This window comes from Myripristis murdjan, chromosome 22 (assembly GCF_902150065.1).
Source record: "Myripristis murdjan chromosome 22, fMyrMur1.1, whole genome shotgun sequence".
In the NCBI taxonomy this organism is placed as follows: domain Eukaryota; kingdom Metazoa; phylum Chordata; class Actinopteri; order Holocentriformes; family Holocentridae; genus Myripristis; species Myripristis murdjan.
In genome coordinates this window covers 9092933-9108723 of record NC_044001.1, presented here as the reverse complement: position 1 = coordinate 9108723, position 15791 = coordinate 9092933, and the positions used below count along the sequence as shown (strand labels likewise).

At 40.9% G+C, this 15791-nt stretch overlaps 1 protein-coding gene across 1 annotated transcript in view; it reads left to right on the top strand.

The window, feature by feature from the left end:
* Positions 1-15791, top strand: part of syne1b (spectrin repeat containing, nuclear envelope 1b) — a 98512-nt gene that overhangs the window by 14530 nt on the left and 68191 nt on the right. Inside the window, exons 8-28 of the mRNA XM_030045127.1 lie at positions 1945-2054; positions 2757-2789; positions 3113-3220; positions 3331-3468; positions 4008-4172; positions 4335-4447; positions 5051-5219; positions 5321-5417; positions 5522-5542; positions 5971-6173; positions 9417-9581; positions 9723-9875; positions 11112-11255; positions 11774-11941; positions 12245-12403; positions 12749-12913; positions 13357-13491; positions 13967-14125; positions 14533-14741; positions 14921-15029; positions 15200-15364. Of these exons, the coding sequence (XP_029900987.1) occupies positions 1945-2054; positions 2757-2789; positions 3113-3220; positions 3331-3468; positions 4008-4172; positions 4335-4447; positions 5051-5219; positions 5321-5417; positions 5522-5542; positions 5971-6173; positions 9417-9581; positions 9723-9875; positions 11112-11255; positions 11774-11941; positions 12245-12403; positions 12749-12913; positions 13357-13491; positions 13967-14125; positions 14533-14741; positions 14921-15029; positions 15200-15364 (2888 nt within the window). The remainder of the gene's footprint in view (positions 1-1944; positions 2055-2756; positions 2790-3112; positions 3221-3330; positions 3469-4007; positions 4173-4334; positions 4448-5050; positions 5220-5320; positions 5418-5521; positions 5543-5970; positions 6174-9416; positions 9582-9722; positions 9876-11111; positions 11256-11773; positions 11942-12244; positions 12404-12748; positions 12914-13356; positions 13492-13966; positions 14126-14532; positions 14742-14920; positions 15030-15199; positions 15365-15791) is intronic.

The following is a 15791-nucleotide window of genomic DNA, read 5'->3' as shown; positions in this document are numbered from 1 at the left end:
GAACTGAAGCAGTCTGCAGTGTCTCTGCAGTCCTGTCTAGGGGGAGCCGAGTCGTGAGGCTTTATTACACAAAGAGCTGCACTGAAACGTCTCTGCTTTTAGCTTGACCCTGATTTCTAGAGAGATCAGGTCAAGGATGGAGATGAAAGTAGACATATGAGTCAATATCAGTATAGGGTACCATTTGGTGTCCCGGGCAGAAATCACTCACTTTTCATGAAAAATTTGCAAAATAACAAAACTCTGAGGGTTTATTATAAATGGCCAAACATTTAAACACACATTGGTACAGAGATACATCTTTAAAAGGGTGTTTTTCATATTTAAAAAAATGTTCTATGATTAGATGCATGTGATTTTGCCATGTCCCAAACTCCTCTCTACTAACTTCACTGAGTGAAATAAGTAGATAAATGATATACAATGTACAAACCTTTTACATGCTCTTGTTGCTCTCATCAAGTACTTGAATAAAATGAGTCAATTGGATCATTTATGGTCTAATGTAATAATAATAATAAACGTTTTGCATATGTCCCTGGATTTGCTGTCCACCCCGTCATTAGGTGGTTACTGCCACTAAAAGAAACCCCCTGCTGTAATCAGTGACATCACTACCACTGCTTTGTCTTTTACAAATGGAGTTAAGAATAGCTCATGCAGAGAGAGTACATATCAACATTTATATTTTGACATTTTCATCATTTTATGATTGAACTTGAATGTGTTCAATCTTAATGTGTCCACCCTGTCATTGCAAAATATGAATCTATATAAATGCTTTTCAGAAATTCAAAATATGTTTGTTAAAGTACACACAGTCACCTTCCTAACGGATACATGTTTCCAGCTAATGGCCCAACATGTGCTCATTAAATGCAAACTTCAGCCAGAAACGTCCACCCTGTCATTGTCCACCCCGTCATCAAGTCTAGTTTTATAACAGTTTTATAAGTTTTTCAGTGTTCCAGAAGTCAAGTGGAGGACAAAACATATGCAGAGAAAGAAACCATTTGAAAGGATACCTATGTTTATACTTTTTGTGGTAGGCCTACATTTAGGGACCAAGGGTTTTTGTTTTGTTTATATCAATCTTGTTTGTTCCTCAAGTTGAAGGTTTTATTTATTTATTTTTGCTGTTGTTGAGTGTCATTTCCAAATGTAGCCTACCTGTGCACAATTCAAAATACAGTAGGTGAAAAAGTCATGTTTTGACAAAAAACATTTGTTGACAAAACCATAACATTGTCCACCCCGTCATGTCATTGTCCACCCCGTCATGTTCATGTTTTATGTGAATAAATAATTATTTTCACAAGTTATCAAAACCTTTTGTGTGATTTTGCTCTTAAGAGATTAGGGCCAAACAGTATTATTTCAAAGTTTGACCAGATACCTTTATTTATAGAGTTTATTCAGAAAAGAAAGTACAACTTTCACAGATTTTACATATACAAACATATTTTTCCATAATTTCTGTATTTTTGAGAGATGTTTTCCAGAAACTAAAATATATTCCTGAACGAGGGACCAAATACCTTTCTGAAAATGTACATTTTGTAATCAATATGATTAGAACATATTTACTCTGTTTAGAAATTGTCCCATGACAGGGTGGACACATTTTGCAATTCACTTGTACTTTCTATTCTTGCAGTCAATTTATAAAAGGTGCAGGAGCTTGACCAACATGCATTTCTAACAGCTTAAGGTCTACTTTATACAATGGATATGGAGTTCAGTGGAAAATCTCATCTTTTTTTTTGTGTCATTGGGAAGTCTCAGTGGCACTCTATACTGATATTGACTCATATACAGTATAATAAGCTGTTGCAAAGCTTGAGGAAACGTTACATTTCTCTGTTCCCAAAGCACAAAATATTTCTCTGCGTCTTATTGACCAAATGCCAGAAATAATTGCTCTCTTTTTATTCGGCTCTGTAGATGTGGATGTAGACAAGCCAGATGAGAAATCCATCATGACATATGTGGCTCAGTTCCTGAAGCATTACCCGAACCCTCAGCAGTCTGAGACTGATGGACAGCAGGATGAGGTACCTCCTTTAACCTCTCTGCTGCTCTGTATATTAGGCCTATGTGTAGTTTGCTTAAGGCAGTGGTATGTAAGGCAGTTTTTTGGGAAACTAATTGGCAACAGCACACCAGAAATCGCCAGTTGTTTTAATCAACTAGACATACTGTGCTTCCATTAAACATTCGAAGATGTTTCTCTGTATCTTATTGGCTTATTGTCATGCTCCTTGTAGGAATTGTTGCCCAAAAGGTGCCTAATGTATCACTGTTCTTAGATTATGACTGTATTTAAAGCAGAAATGATAGATGAAATGAAAACCAGCTGTGCTTAATTATTGTGTGCTTGTAGCTTGTAGCTCATTGTATTTGCCATTGCACCAAATACAGCTCTCATTAATCAAAATGACCATAGCATGACCTCATGAATAATATCATCATCACTATGCTTTCCATCATCGTAGACTCATTTAATTTCTCCATCTATTCAATTGTTTGTACATGTTAAGCTGCTTCTTGGCTCAATTCCAACTTTTGCACTCCTAGTTCCAGCGCTACAGGTAAGAGTTCATGGCATCGCACTGCATGCTTTCTGTTTGGAGTGCATCCTCATTTCACCTCCATCCTTCTTTTAATTCATTTTTTTCTCTCTTTTCCTTGCTGATCTAATGCCTTTTTGTGGTTTGTTTGCATTTCTCTGTGTGCCTTGCTGCTTTCCTGGATAGTTTGGTCCCCAAGATATAGAGCAAATGCTTGAGGTATGTCACTAAATTAGCAGATATTTTTAGTGTCCGTGCCCGTCTTCACTTCGAAAACTGGCCTGCGAAAAAAATGTTGAGGCTGGCTTTGTGTGCTTCTCTTCTCTGTTAATATCTGAGCAGGTTAACAAAGGTTTTAATCCTCCTCTTTCTAACTGTTTGTGTGTTTTTATTGTCTGTAATCTGTCTTAATGTGATGTCTCAGGAATGTCAGTCTGGTGTGAGTTTCTCAAGACATTGGCATGCTGAATAGAAGAAAAAAAATTATTAGAACTGGTTTGTTACCTTTGACTCAGTGCTTCATGTCCCCTGATTTTTGACAGAGAGAGGAGCGTAAGGTGCTGAGAGAGCTGAAGGTATTTCTAGATCAGCTGGAGAGAGATGTGCTACGGGCTCAGGGAGCAGAGGGAAACCTCACAGACAAGTACCAGGTGAATCAGACCTAGAGGAACAAAGACATTTGTTACATAACACTCTTCTTTGACATGAAACATGTTTTAAACTCTTCTGTGTCTTCTCCCTTTGTTCATTTATGTTCCAGGCGTTCAAGAGCTTCCGTGTACAGTATGAGATGAAGAAAAAGCAGACAGATCCACTGCTGCAGCCAGTCCACCGGGAAGGCAAGCTTTCAGTGGACCAAGCTCTAGTCAAGCAGGCCTGGGACCGCGTGTCTGTCAGGGTGAGTGTGATTGTGTTACACACACCTGCACAACAACATACATAATTTATAGAGGAGTTACAAAGCAACCATGATTAACTCTCATTATTGAATAAATCAAGCAATCAAAAAAAAAAAAAAAAAAAAATAGAGTAAATCAAAGGTTGTTCTTTTTCATTCTGTTTTTTTTTTGTTTTGTTTTGTTTTTTTGATTTGTTGTTGTTTTTTTTCTTTTACTGGAAATATGCACAGCAGAATACCAGAGCCAAAAGCTATCATAATGAGAGGAGCACAACTCAGGGCTGCAATAAAATGCTCAGTGGGGCGCAAGCTTTTGAATTCAAGTTTGTGGAGAGGGGAGGCAATGGGAACAGAGGAGACTTTGTTCAGTGGGCAGACTGCCCCTCTGGACATTTCACAGCTTGTCTAGACTGGCATAAAACTCTTCTGTGGGCTGAATGCTTGAGAACATGTGGAAACGGTTTGATTGGCATAGCTTCTTCAGTGCTTGGATCTTGCTTTGATAGCGCCGAGTTGCTTCTAATGGATGTTTGTTGCAGCTGCTGGACTGGCACATCCATCTGGACAAGTCTCTGCCTGGCCCTCTGGGAGTGATTGGAGCCTGGCTTCACAGGGCAGAGATTGCTCTGAGAGAAGACATCCCCATCCAACATGCTCACGAGGAGACGGCAAATGTTATACACAGAAAACTGGAGCAGCATAAGGTAATGCAAATGTCAAGAAGAACTATGACTAAAAAGCTTTTGAGTTAGTCCCTGATGACGAGCCATCAATGGGTTTTGGATGCCTACCATGCTTCAGTTATTGTTTCATCGAGGTATACATCGAAGCCAGTGGGAGTATGATATCATGTTTGAACTTTGCAGGAAGTTTTAAAAAACTTGGAAATGCACAGGCAGACCTTCCATCAGATCCACAGAGACAGATCAGTGAACGGTGTTCCTGTTCCACCTGAACAGCTTCAGGACATGGCTGAGAGGTAAACCCTTTACTGAAATAATCAAATGATATCTGTGGAACAGTTTTGTCTGTTGTATTATTCTGTCTTAAAATCATATTTTTCTTAAAACAAATGAAAAATTTTTGACATTGTAGAAGAAAATTTGACTTGTTTTCAGTGCAAAACTTAAGATTTCAAGATTTATTTTTGCATTAATTTTACTGATGGCAGAATGAGCTGTCTTTTTGTGCCATTTTTCCATAATGTGACAGATCTTTCTACAAAATGTTTGAAACAAGTGAGAATGTATTGACAAAGATAAAACCAACTCCCCCATTGGCAGATTTTCATTTGTTTTACCAAAAACTTTTTAAAATTTTAATGTAAGACTAAATTACTTGTTGGACATGGTGGACATATCTTGCAGTTGACTATGGGCAGAAATCGAATGGAAAATAGCAACACACATCAAAATGTAGAAAGCAAGATAATGCTTCAGCACTAATGGTCCCTCAACAGATTTGGTTTGAAATCTGACCCCTAATGTTGGCCGAGTAGAGCTGAAACTCCTTGTTTTTGCATCAATGTATCAGTGTTTCTTAGCATATGTATGACACCTCACACAATTTTCTTTGTGTTCAGGTTCAATTTTGTGTCTACATCATCTCATGCTCACTTGATCAAACTGGAATTCTGGGAAATGAAGTATCGCCTGATGGCATTTCTCATCTTGGCTGAGTCAAAGCTCAAGTCCTGGATCATCAAATATGGTCGACGGGACTCAGTTGAACTCCTGCTGCAAAGCTACATTGTGAGTTGCAATTGCTATGCATCTCTGTATGTACAAGTATTGATTGCATTGTCCTAGCCAACTATTTAATCTGTATTTTCATATCTCTCTTTCCGTTCCAGTCATTCATTGAAGGGCACAAGTTCTTTGACCAGTATGAGATAATATACAAATCCCTCAAGCAAGCTGCAGAGGTCTATGTGAAGTCGGATAGTTCAAGTAAGTCTCTTTTTCTTCCTTTAGCCCCTTTTGATTATGTATGTATGATGTGTTTCTTGTTTGGGGTTTTAGTAAACAGTCTAATTATCGATTTCATGTTACAGGGTCTAAGACCTGTAACAGAGGTAGGTCCAAAAACACAGTTCTATAGATTTGAATTGGAATGGATAGATGGAATGCTTTAGAGGTGCCAGACTGCTCTTTTATCAATCCTTGATACTATAACTCTGCTTCCTCTGAGGGATTTCCTACTGTAAAAAGTATCGCTCTACTTCTTTTTTCTAATATATTTCTAACAGCTTAAACTGCAAATGTAAGCAGTGCTACACCATGCATGACATCATAATAATCTTTGCAGGGCTTGGAATGCTCTTGAAGCATGGCATTTTTCATTTCGCAGCGCACTCGATCAAACCTAAGACTGAATGATTCGCAGACAGCATCAAATGCTAGCTGATGCATTACTTGATAACAAAGTTGGATCTCACCTAACTGAGCTATGTGCTCAGGATGAATTCCAGATGGGCTAACTCATCCCATGCTTTGTTTGCAGTTGATGAAGCGGAGGGGGTGAGTAAGTTCCTCAGTGATGCAACAGCTCAGTGGAAGAATCTGGCTGTGGAGGTCCGCAGTGTTCGCAGTATGCTGGAGGAGGTGATCTGTAACTGGGAGAAGTACAGCAGCACGGTGGCAGCTCTGCAGGCCTGGCTGGAGGATGCTGAGCAGATGCTCAACCAGTCAGAGAACACCAAACGTGTAAGTAGAATCAATAATACTAATGAGGATAAAGTGTATCTGTAATGTACAGCATGCATTTCAGTCTTTCCCCTACAGTTTATTAGGGGGGATGCCCCTCCCCGCCCCACAACAGACACCCCCGCCGAGAAATTCAAGTTGTAGATTTTTAAATCCAAGCTGTAGATCATTTTTTAATTCCATGATTTAATTTTTATTTTAACCAAAAGGACAGATAACACGTGTTCTTTTTATTAAATAAAAACTAACTCTCAGAGTCTAATGCGTTGCTATGGTTTCGTTACATTCATACAATGCATTTCTCCTCTCCTCTGCGACGGGCGGGGCTTCCCCCCCTCGCTCCTCTCTCACAACACACACACACCTGCGCTCACACCATTGACACACACACCCACCCACCCACCCACACAGCGGGGGAGAGAGGGGAGTGTTGCCGACCGTTACGGTGAGAAAAAATAACAACAAACAAACAAACAAACAAACAAAAATTGTAAATGGAAGACCGGAGGTTTCCCAACCGTTCGACCCCCCAAGCCAAAATAATTTTAATCGAAGTGTACGTGGCGAGGCCGGGAGCGGAGGTAGCTCTGTGGCTGCTGCTAGCCAACGTGAGAGTATCTCTCCCAGCCTCGACCGCACCGCAGGCCGAGCCTCTGCCCCTGTTAACGTCGCCACGACTAGTCCCAAACACACCTGTTCCAGCCCTCCCACCGGAGCGCGTAGCAAGAAGCTGCAGACATATCACCACCGTCAGTCTGGCTTTGATTTAGCATGGCTATCACACGGTAGATACTCTGCATGGCTATACAAGACCGACCTCGGTGAGTAAGTGAATTAATGAATGATTACAATTAGGACACTGTAAGAAACTTTAAGAATGTTGTAATTGCTTAAGTGTTACATAAAAGTATTCAGCTGTACATAAAGTATGAAAAAGTGTTCCATGCACAATAAAAATTTCACTAACCCTACTAACCTTAACCTTAACCCTAAAGGTAAAAAAGAAAGAAAGAAAGAAAAGCAAAGCAAAGCAAAGCAAAGGGAAACACTGTGTTTGTGCTGCAAAACACTGTTATGAATGTATACTGTACTGTGAAGATCTACAGGGTCTGGTTTCCAAGACCAAGAAAGGGTAATCCATGCGTACTTGTTTGTTCTAGCGTGTGATGTATTGGATGCATCAGCTATGGCGGTATGAATGGACAAAAAAGAGGAAAATAGAATGTGGTCACTTGTTCACTGAAAAGTATTGTAATTGTTCTAATGAGCCTGTTGAACACTGAAGTTAACAGTGGCTGAAAGTGACCCAATTCTGATTGTTTTCTAAGATTGGATCTTTTTGTCCTGACTGTTCACATTCATCTTTGTATGTGACATCACTGTGGACAGATTTCTCCCATGACTCAGCATGCACACATTTACTGTACAACAAGCATGCTGCTGAACAACATGACAGTCCATCACAATTAATGAAATAGTGGTGCAGGCATTCATTTCTTGCATTGTTTGCTGTGGTATAGTAACAGTGGTGTGGTGGCAGAAGTTTGTCAACTGTTCAGGCTGAGGACAAGCTGGAAAAAAAAAACAGCTATGATTGAAGCATCTTCCCATATCTCAGTTAAATTTGCAACCTCCTGTCTGCCTGTCGTTGTTGCTGCGATCCTCCATATTTTATTTGTCCACCACTGCTGACAGTAAATGAATAATGATGCTCTGAGAGCGATGTGAGCATGCTCTGTGTGTTCACACAGCCGTCATATCAGCAGGAATCAGATACAAATTTGGTGCAGTACTACATATTAAAGTGGCCCAACACAGAATTGAACATGTCAGATTCATTGTGATATTTTGCTGTTCACACTGGCATTAAAAAAAAAAACAGATCTGTGTCACATCTGAGGAAAAAAAAAAATCAGATGTAGAACAATTACTGGCTGTCTGAATGAAGCCAAAGTGAACACACCTGTGTAGGACACACCCTTTGTCCTCATATACCCCTTTTCCACCAGGGCTGGTTCGGAGCCGGTGCCTGACTTAGCACCAGTTTTTTGGTTTTCCATCGCCCGAGCTGGGGCCAAACTGGTGCCAAACTGGTTCCAAACTGGTGCTAGGCAAGCACCGACTCCGAGCAGGGGCTAAACAGGAGCCAGAGAAAGAACCGATGACGCGGCCCACCGCGTCATTGGTGGGCCGCGTCATATAATAATAATCCCCGAGAAGCCGCGGGTTATACTGATTTTACAACGGCATGGAACGCGGCTCAGCAAATTACATTTAAGGATGAGAAGCACCCGTTTTATAACTAAACATCGCTGTCATTCGTTCCGATCGCGAATCCGACAGGTAGCCGGCAATAATTGTGTTTTTCGCCTCTGGATTGAAATGTAGGCTTGTAAAGACACAAGCAGTATTTGCATCGCTAATAAATCCAGATCCTGCTCCACCCAGGGCCAGAAACTGTATCGGGAAAGCAGCGTTATGTGCTTGACTGAGACGCGGCTCACCAACATCATCCCCGACTCACTGATCAGTTTCAGCGGCTTCAGGACAGGACGGGCGGACAGAGACAGAGACACTGCAGCCACTGGATTGTATGAGTGTGCAGTTTTATGTGTGTTGAAGTGATGAAGCTGCCGTGACAATGTAATTTCCTGCAATGGATTAATTAAGTATCATTCATTCATTCATTCATTCATTCATTCATGATGGTTATTGTGATTCTGAGCGAGCGTCTCGCGCACCCGTCATCACGTTTTCCGAAGACGTCATGACGTGGCTCTGAATTGGCTCCACTTTGCTCTTGACCGGTGGAAAAACAACCCGGTTCTTCGTTGGCACCAGTTAAGCACCGGCTCTAGCACCAGCTCCGAACTAGCACCAGGTTTTTTTCTGGTGGAAAAGGGACAATAAAGCCTAGCTGGTATGAATTTTCACACTCCAACAGTGATAGAAGTTAGCAGATGGACAAATGTTCCTTTGGTAACATAGTTCACAATTAAAAATTAAAAGTTGCATTTGCCCTTGCTGAGTGTGACCCCTGTTCATTTATCCTTACTTGCTTGCTCTACAGTAAACTTGTTTCTAAGTTGAAGGATGTGGCCTTTTCATTTTCTGTCAAATTTCTATCAAACAAATTGATATCTATAAGATGTGTATTGTGCTGTGATATGTAAACCCCTACAGTAAATGAGCTGTCATAATTACAATTCTAAGCACCTACGCTCTTTTGCTTTCTTCCACTAGGAATTTTTCCGGAACCTATCCCACTGGATCCAGCAGCACATGGACATGAACGATGCTGGGAACTTCCTCATCGAGACTTGCGATGAAACAGTATCGCGAGATTTGAAGCAGCAGCTTCTGCTTCTCAACGGGAGGTGGAGGGAGCTGTTTGTCAAAGTCAAACATGTAAATGAACTCTCATTTTTGAACAACAAATACACATCCAAAATAGATTCAGCTGTAATGACCTTTTATATCACAGTGACAGCTCAAGTAGCAAAAAAGAGTGAAATAATTGTGTTTTGTGCTCCTCTGTTTTGATGGCAGTATGCAAGGGCGGACGAGGTAGACAAGCTGAGGCAAGACTACCAAGAAGGAATTAACACTTTAAAAATCTTCATGGATGCAACCAATGAGAAGATGACTGCTCCTGTCCAAGTGTCTTTCCTGAACGTCAGAGCATTTGCTCAAGATGTTGAGGTACCCGCCGCATGCACCCAGAAGGCACTTAAAAAGCCTGTCGAAGCAGTTGTGCAACTTAATAGCTGTGGACTCACGTTACCCTGTTTTCTGCATCTTCGGCTCTGTTTCCATCTGGCATTAACATTCGTCTTGGGTGATCCAATCAGATGTGGACAGCTGTGATATTGTAATCTGTCTCCACAGTGCCCACTTAGGATCAGATCTCACTTTCCTGCTCTATTTACAAATAGCCTAATCATGCATCGTTTCAATTTGCAAAGACCAAATGCTTAGGGTTTTTTGAATCCTTACTCATTTCAGCTTCTTTTCATGCGCCTTACCTGCTATATTGCATGTGAAAAATAGTCTTTTCTGGGTAAATATTTTCCCATTATTGCAAAGGCGTGGAGGCAGCAAATGCATGTTGTGCCAGATAGAGAAAAATAATCTGATGAGGAAAATTAACTGAGTGAATTAGGAGCATCGGGATGTGAGTTTGCCTTCTGTTTCATTTTGTGCTCAAAATACAAAATAAAAAGTTGAAGCTAATTCTTAAAATGAATTATGTGGGAAAACCCTCTCAGACTCGACCTGATCACGTTGATTTAGACTCAGATTATTTCATTATTCCAGTGGGTTTGAGAGTGTTAGGTTCTCTGCTCTGGTGGATTGCCTAAATCAACCTGAATCTGATGTTTAACTTGAACTTCTGAATGTGCAAATGCGTAGGGTCTCTTTCACAGTTGTGGCTGTGATGTGTGTCAGAAATTACAGACAAGGTTATAGCCGACCCGCACTTTGGTTTGCATTTGGGCCATCAGCTGACAAAAAGTGCTGGTCAGGCCGGTGTTGGGGATGTTGGGCTGTACCAGAGCTTAAGACAGAGGACCACAGGACGGTCGTCCAATGTGTCCTGGGATACACGTCTGTTTACTCTTCAAATGTGATGCAGACAGAAGCATCTGAGGCCACCTCCGATTGTAGTCTGACGATTGGAGGACGGATTAGGTGCTGTTTACACCTGTATTTATTGCTGTCCACTTGTGATCAGATCACACAGGACGCATGTTAATGGCCTTCCTCACTTTACTCTGCATTTTAAGTGGCTGCACTGACATTTTCTTTCACCAGTTGGACTAATCACACTTAGTCAAGTGTTGCTCTGCTTTTATGCTTCATCACACCTTTTTTTTTTTTTTTTTTTGCACAGAAATAACTATGTGAAAAATCCTCATATCTCTCTATTTTCTGCAGGAAATCAAACACAAAGTGCCAGCTATGGAAGCAGCATGTAAGGCAGCCAGCCGCACTGCACAGCTACTGACCAAAGATACCCCCCAGGAGGAGGTCTCACAGATGTTAGCTGTGATGGCCTCTATCAAAGAGCAACTTAGTAAGGTGGGCCCATCTCAACAGATCTATCATCCAGTGTCTCAGACCATGTTTGTCCAATATGGGTTTTTCCTAGGTGATACTAATGCTACAGTATTGATATTTGATATTAAGTAGCTTTAAATTTGCCTCTTTTTATGCACATTTTTTTCCAAGTGACCATTGTTTCTTTGAAAATTATTACTGACAAAAAAAGGAAAAGCCTCTGCAACAACATTTAGACTGCTGAATACAAACTCTTTAGAAACCAATGCCAATGAAAGAAAGGCAATATCGGTTTGCCAGTGCAGTATATTGGCAAAACAACAGACCATAGCAGTCTTACTCTAGTGTGTGTATCTTACGTTGAGTGGAATTAATGTCCACTTTATAATGGCTGCAAGGGAGTTAAAACTAAGAATACTGACTAACCTTGCCTTCTAAGCTTCTGTACTTCAGCATGACTTTCTTCTTGAATATTTAAAGCAGAAATAAAGGTGTGCAGAAACATTGTACACACTCGGTTGCATTTATCAATCTTTTAGGTGAGAGAGAGATGCTTGCCTCTGCTGAGAGAGTCCCAGTCCCTCCTACCTCCCCTGGAAGAAATGGAGAAGAACATCACAGGCTTCTACCAGGCCCTGGAGAAGGCCAGTCATATCACCAGCACCAGGGACTCCGAGGGTCCCAGAGACTTTAAACAGAAATGCCAGGTGACTTTGATGAGAGTTTCAATAGGACGTTTGAGGGGCTGGCAAAATCACTTCACCTCTTAATACATACAGCATTTTGTGACATTTTGTGCATTTTGTTTGTAATTGATAGCTGACTTTTTATGGTTTACATGTGCACATATGTATTTACACATATTATTGCGTATATGTGTGCATATACACTTGTTTTTGTGAAATGGCATGGAGTGTCCAGCATTTTCCATTTGTCATTTTTGAGCTGAATCATGCTTTCGTGACATAGCCTTGAGATATTAATAGAGAGCCAACATTTCAATGCTGCAGGAGCTGGTGACCTTCACACATAGCTGTAAGAAGTGTCTGACAGTGATAGAGAGGAATCACCAGAGCATCCAGAAAATTCTGGACAGCAGCAAGACCCTCGAACACATGGACATGACTCTTCTTCAGAAGAGAGTAGCAGACCTGCAGGCCTCCTCACAGGTACATTACACTGCCTGCTTTACAGTAAATGTAAAGTGTGAAGTGTTATGTTTGTGCACAGTCTTCTTTCATTTCACCTATATTCATCCAAACAATTTACAATGACAAAGAGTTAACATTCAACTTTAAAACCACTGTCTATTATTATAGTGATGATATTTACCTTTTGCATATAGGCTATGATTTAATCTCTATATAATATGATTGTAATAAGTTATGATAACAAAACATGCACTTCATTCCATCATGGCCCTTATTATTAACAAATCCAAAGCAGATTTTGAATAAAACATATTGTGTGATTAAAAAGTTGAATTGCATAAAAAAAATGATCTGTGTGTTTAGACCATGATCAAAGAATCTACAGAGTGGAGGAGGCATGTGGAGGCCAACAGCAGCCTCATGAAGAGGTTTGATGAGTCTCGGGTGGAGCTGGAGAAAGTTCTCAAGATGGCGCAAAATTGTCTGACAGAGAGAGGCAACCCGGAGGAGCTACTCAAGAAACACACAGTAAGGAAATAGGTCATCTTTGTCTGGGACTAGGTTGTTTTTCCACTTCTGGAGTGTACCATGTACTTACCAGTACAGCACAGGACAGTGTGCAGTGTCACCGTTATGGTTTCACTGTTCAGTTTTGTATGCTGTAAGTATGGTGGTGAGGTACATAGACACACTTGGTATTGGCCCTTTCTAGGGTGCCAGTGTCAACATTAATTTGTGCATATTTTTTTTAAACAAGTGAGATCAAATTCTGTAAGCCAGTGGAATGTCATCGTAATTGTTATTATTGTTCTTATAACCTGATAATGCATAGAAACAGTATGGAATTGGCACAACAGGAAAATTTATTTATAATATTCTTTAAAATAGAGGATGGGTTTGATGCATGGAAATGAGAGATTACCTGTTTTGTGGATAGTGTGGCACTTAATGACAACTTGATGTTTTTGCAGGAATTCTTTGGTCAGCTGGACCAACGAGTCTTGAACACTTTCCTCAAGGCTTGTGATGAGCTGACAGACATTCTGCCTGAGCAGGAGCAGCAGTCTCTGCAGGAAACAGTCAGGAAGCTGCACAAACACTGGAAGGTGGGTTTCATCACCACCGACTATTAAAACTGCACAAAGCAATTTTGCACACTAGGGGCTCCCAGTGTCAGTGAGGGTGAGTGTTATTTCAAGCAGGGGGATGGGACATTCTTCTTTATTGCACTTCACATTGTGTTTTAGACTGATAAGACTAAGGCATACTTCTATGCTGTAGATTTTGCCTAGTAAACCCTTAAAAAATGTCTTATACTATACACTATAAATAATGCATAATTTAATAATATAATGCATTAATGATATTATAATAACTCAACATGGGACTTATGTAGCACTCAAAGTCACATGTCATAATTTGCTGCCGCAAATAAGCTGTTGTTCTATTCAATAATGATGTAGTTACTACAACATAATAAAACTGTGCACTTATCTCAGTTAGGCACAAATGTGCTTAAAGTTCATTAATCACATATTGCTCTTAATCTGACCCATAGTGCTTGCATGTCTCTCCTTCCAGGATATTCAGACAGATGCCCCCTTTCACCTCTTGCACCTGAAAGTGGAGGTGGAGAGGAGCAAGCTGATGCTGTCCCTGCAGGAGTGCCAGACCGAGGTGATGAGGGAGAACCGCCACCTGGCTGGCATGGGGAGCGAGAGACTCATCAAGGAGCACAGGGTGAGCGCAGAATGGCTGGCCGGTTTTCATGTATCGATTAATTGACTGTGAAAGAGTTCAAAACGAAGTCAGCACTATGTGGACACAAGGGACATTTTTGATTCACTCAAAAAAGGAGGTTCTTCCAACATGAAAGAAATAGATCTTCCCAGCAGTAGCATGTGATTGTGATTGAGTAGCATTTGTCTGGTCTCTCCATCTGTTAACATTCTGCCCCCAAGGTCCAATAATTTATTGCCACATCAACCAAATATATCTATCTGTGTGCCTAAAGATGCCTACAACACATTTAGCTGATGTGCATATACAAAAAACTGAGCCCATCCCTCCATCAAACCACATAGAAAGTAAAACGGGAATCAAACGCATGATGTTCAGGGTAAACTGACTATGTTATCTTTCTTTAGGCCTTCTTTAGAGACAAGGGTCCCCAGTCCATCTGTGAGAAAAGGCTGCAGCTAATGGACGAACTCTGTCAAAAACTGCCTGAGAACGACCCTGCCCACCAGACCCTGGATGCAGCTAGGAAAGCCTTCTCTGACGTCCAAGAGGAAATCGAGAGCACCTACCAGAAACTATTGCAGCACCCAGATAAATGGAAGGAGTACAACTCAAGGTACATTATAACCTCCTTTAAATAATAACATGGTCTATTTTGGTGCAGTCCAATTTAGTGCAATCACATTACTTAATCTGATAATGACATTTAACCTCCACAATTGAATTAGGTTATCCTTCCACAAATCTATTTCAATCTAATTAGAAGTGCAATTTTCCCCTTACTGCATGTAACAGGTACGCTGAGCTCTCTTGCTGGCTTATATCTAAAGAGAGCCAGCTGAGGGTGCTGAGGAACCGAGCTAATGACCCCAGCAAATATGGCCAGGTGAAGTCTACCATCATGGTAAGCATACTCCACTCTCAGTCACCCACTCACAGTTCCCTCTTGTCCTCCTCTATGATGTGCTGCTTATGTCAGTGTCACTAATGTGGGGGGTCAGGCTGTAAAAGCACTTTGCATCAGATGAGTCTTTTGACCGTATGGACTCTGTCACACTCCATTGTCACCTTCAGGAGCTGAAGAATGATGCAGAACTACAGGAGGGGAACCTTGGCTGGCTCAAGGCTCGTATGGCTGTTCTGATTGAGATCTCTGCTGACGGCGATGCCCAGAGGCAAGGAAGTGCGCTGAGCAAACTCTCTACTGATTTTAAGGGCCTCCTGGCTTCTCTCTTAGAGGTAGGTAAAGCTTGCAGGATATTTTTTTTTAAAGTGCAAGGTAGACATTTCCCCCTCAGGGAAACTATATTACTTCCATGCAGAAAAACAACGCATCCAGATATACCAAGAATTATGTTATATGTTATTACAATTATCTGAACTCACCTTCCCTCTGACTCAGCTGCTCCACATATGCATGAATGCATAGCTGTTAGAGCACTCATGATGTACATGATATCTATTAACACTGGATGTGTGGATCCATTATATGTTTTGGTCAAAATAAAGTGGCTATCTACTGTAATGGGAGTCTGTCAGTGCCAATCAATAAACGTCAAAACACAAGAGAATTGTAATGAAGCAGATAAGGTATAGAGCACTGCAATGTGATCCCTTGTCTGCCTTAAGAGGAAATGTGTTTCATTGCACAAAAGTAGACCATGCA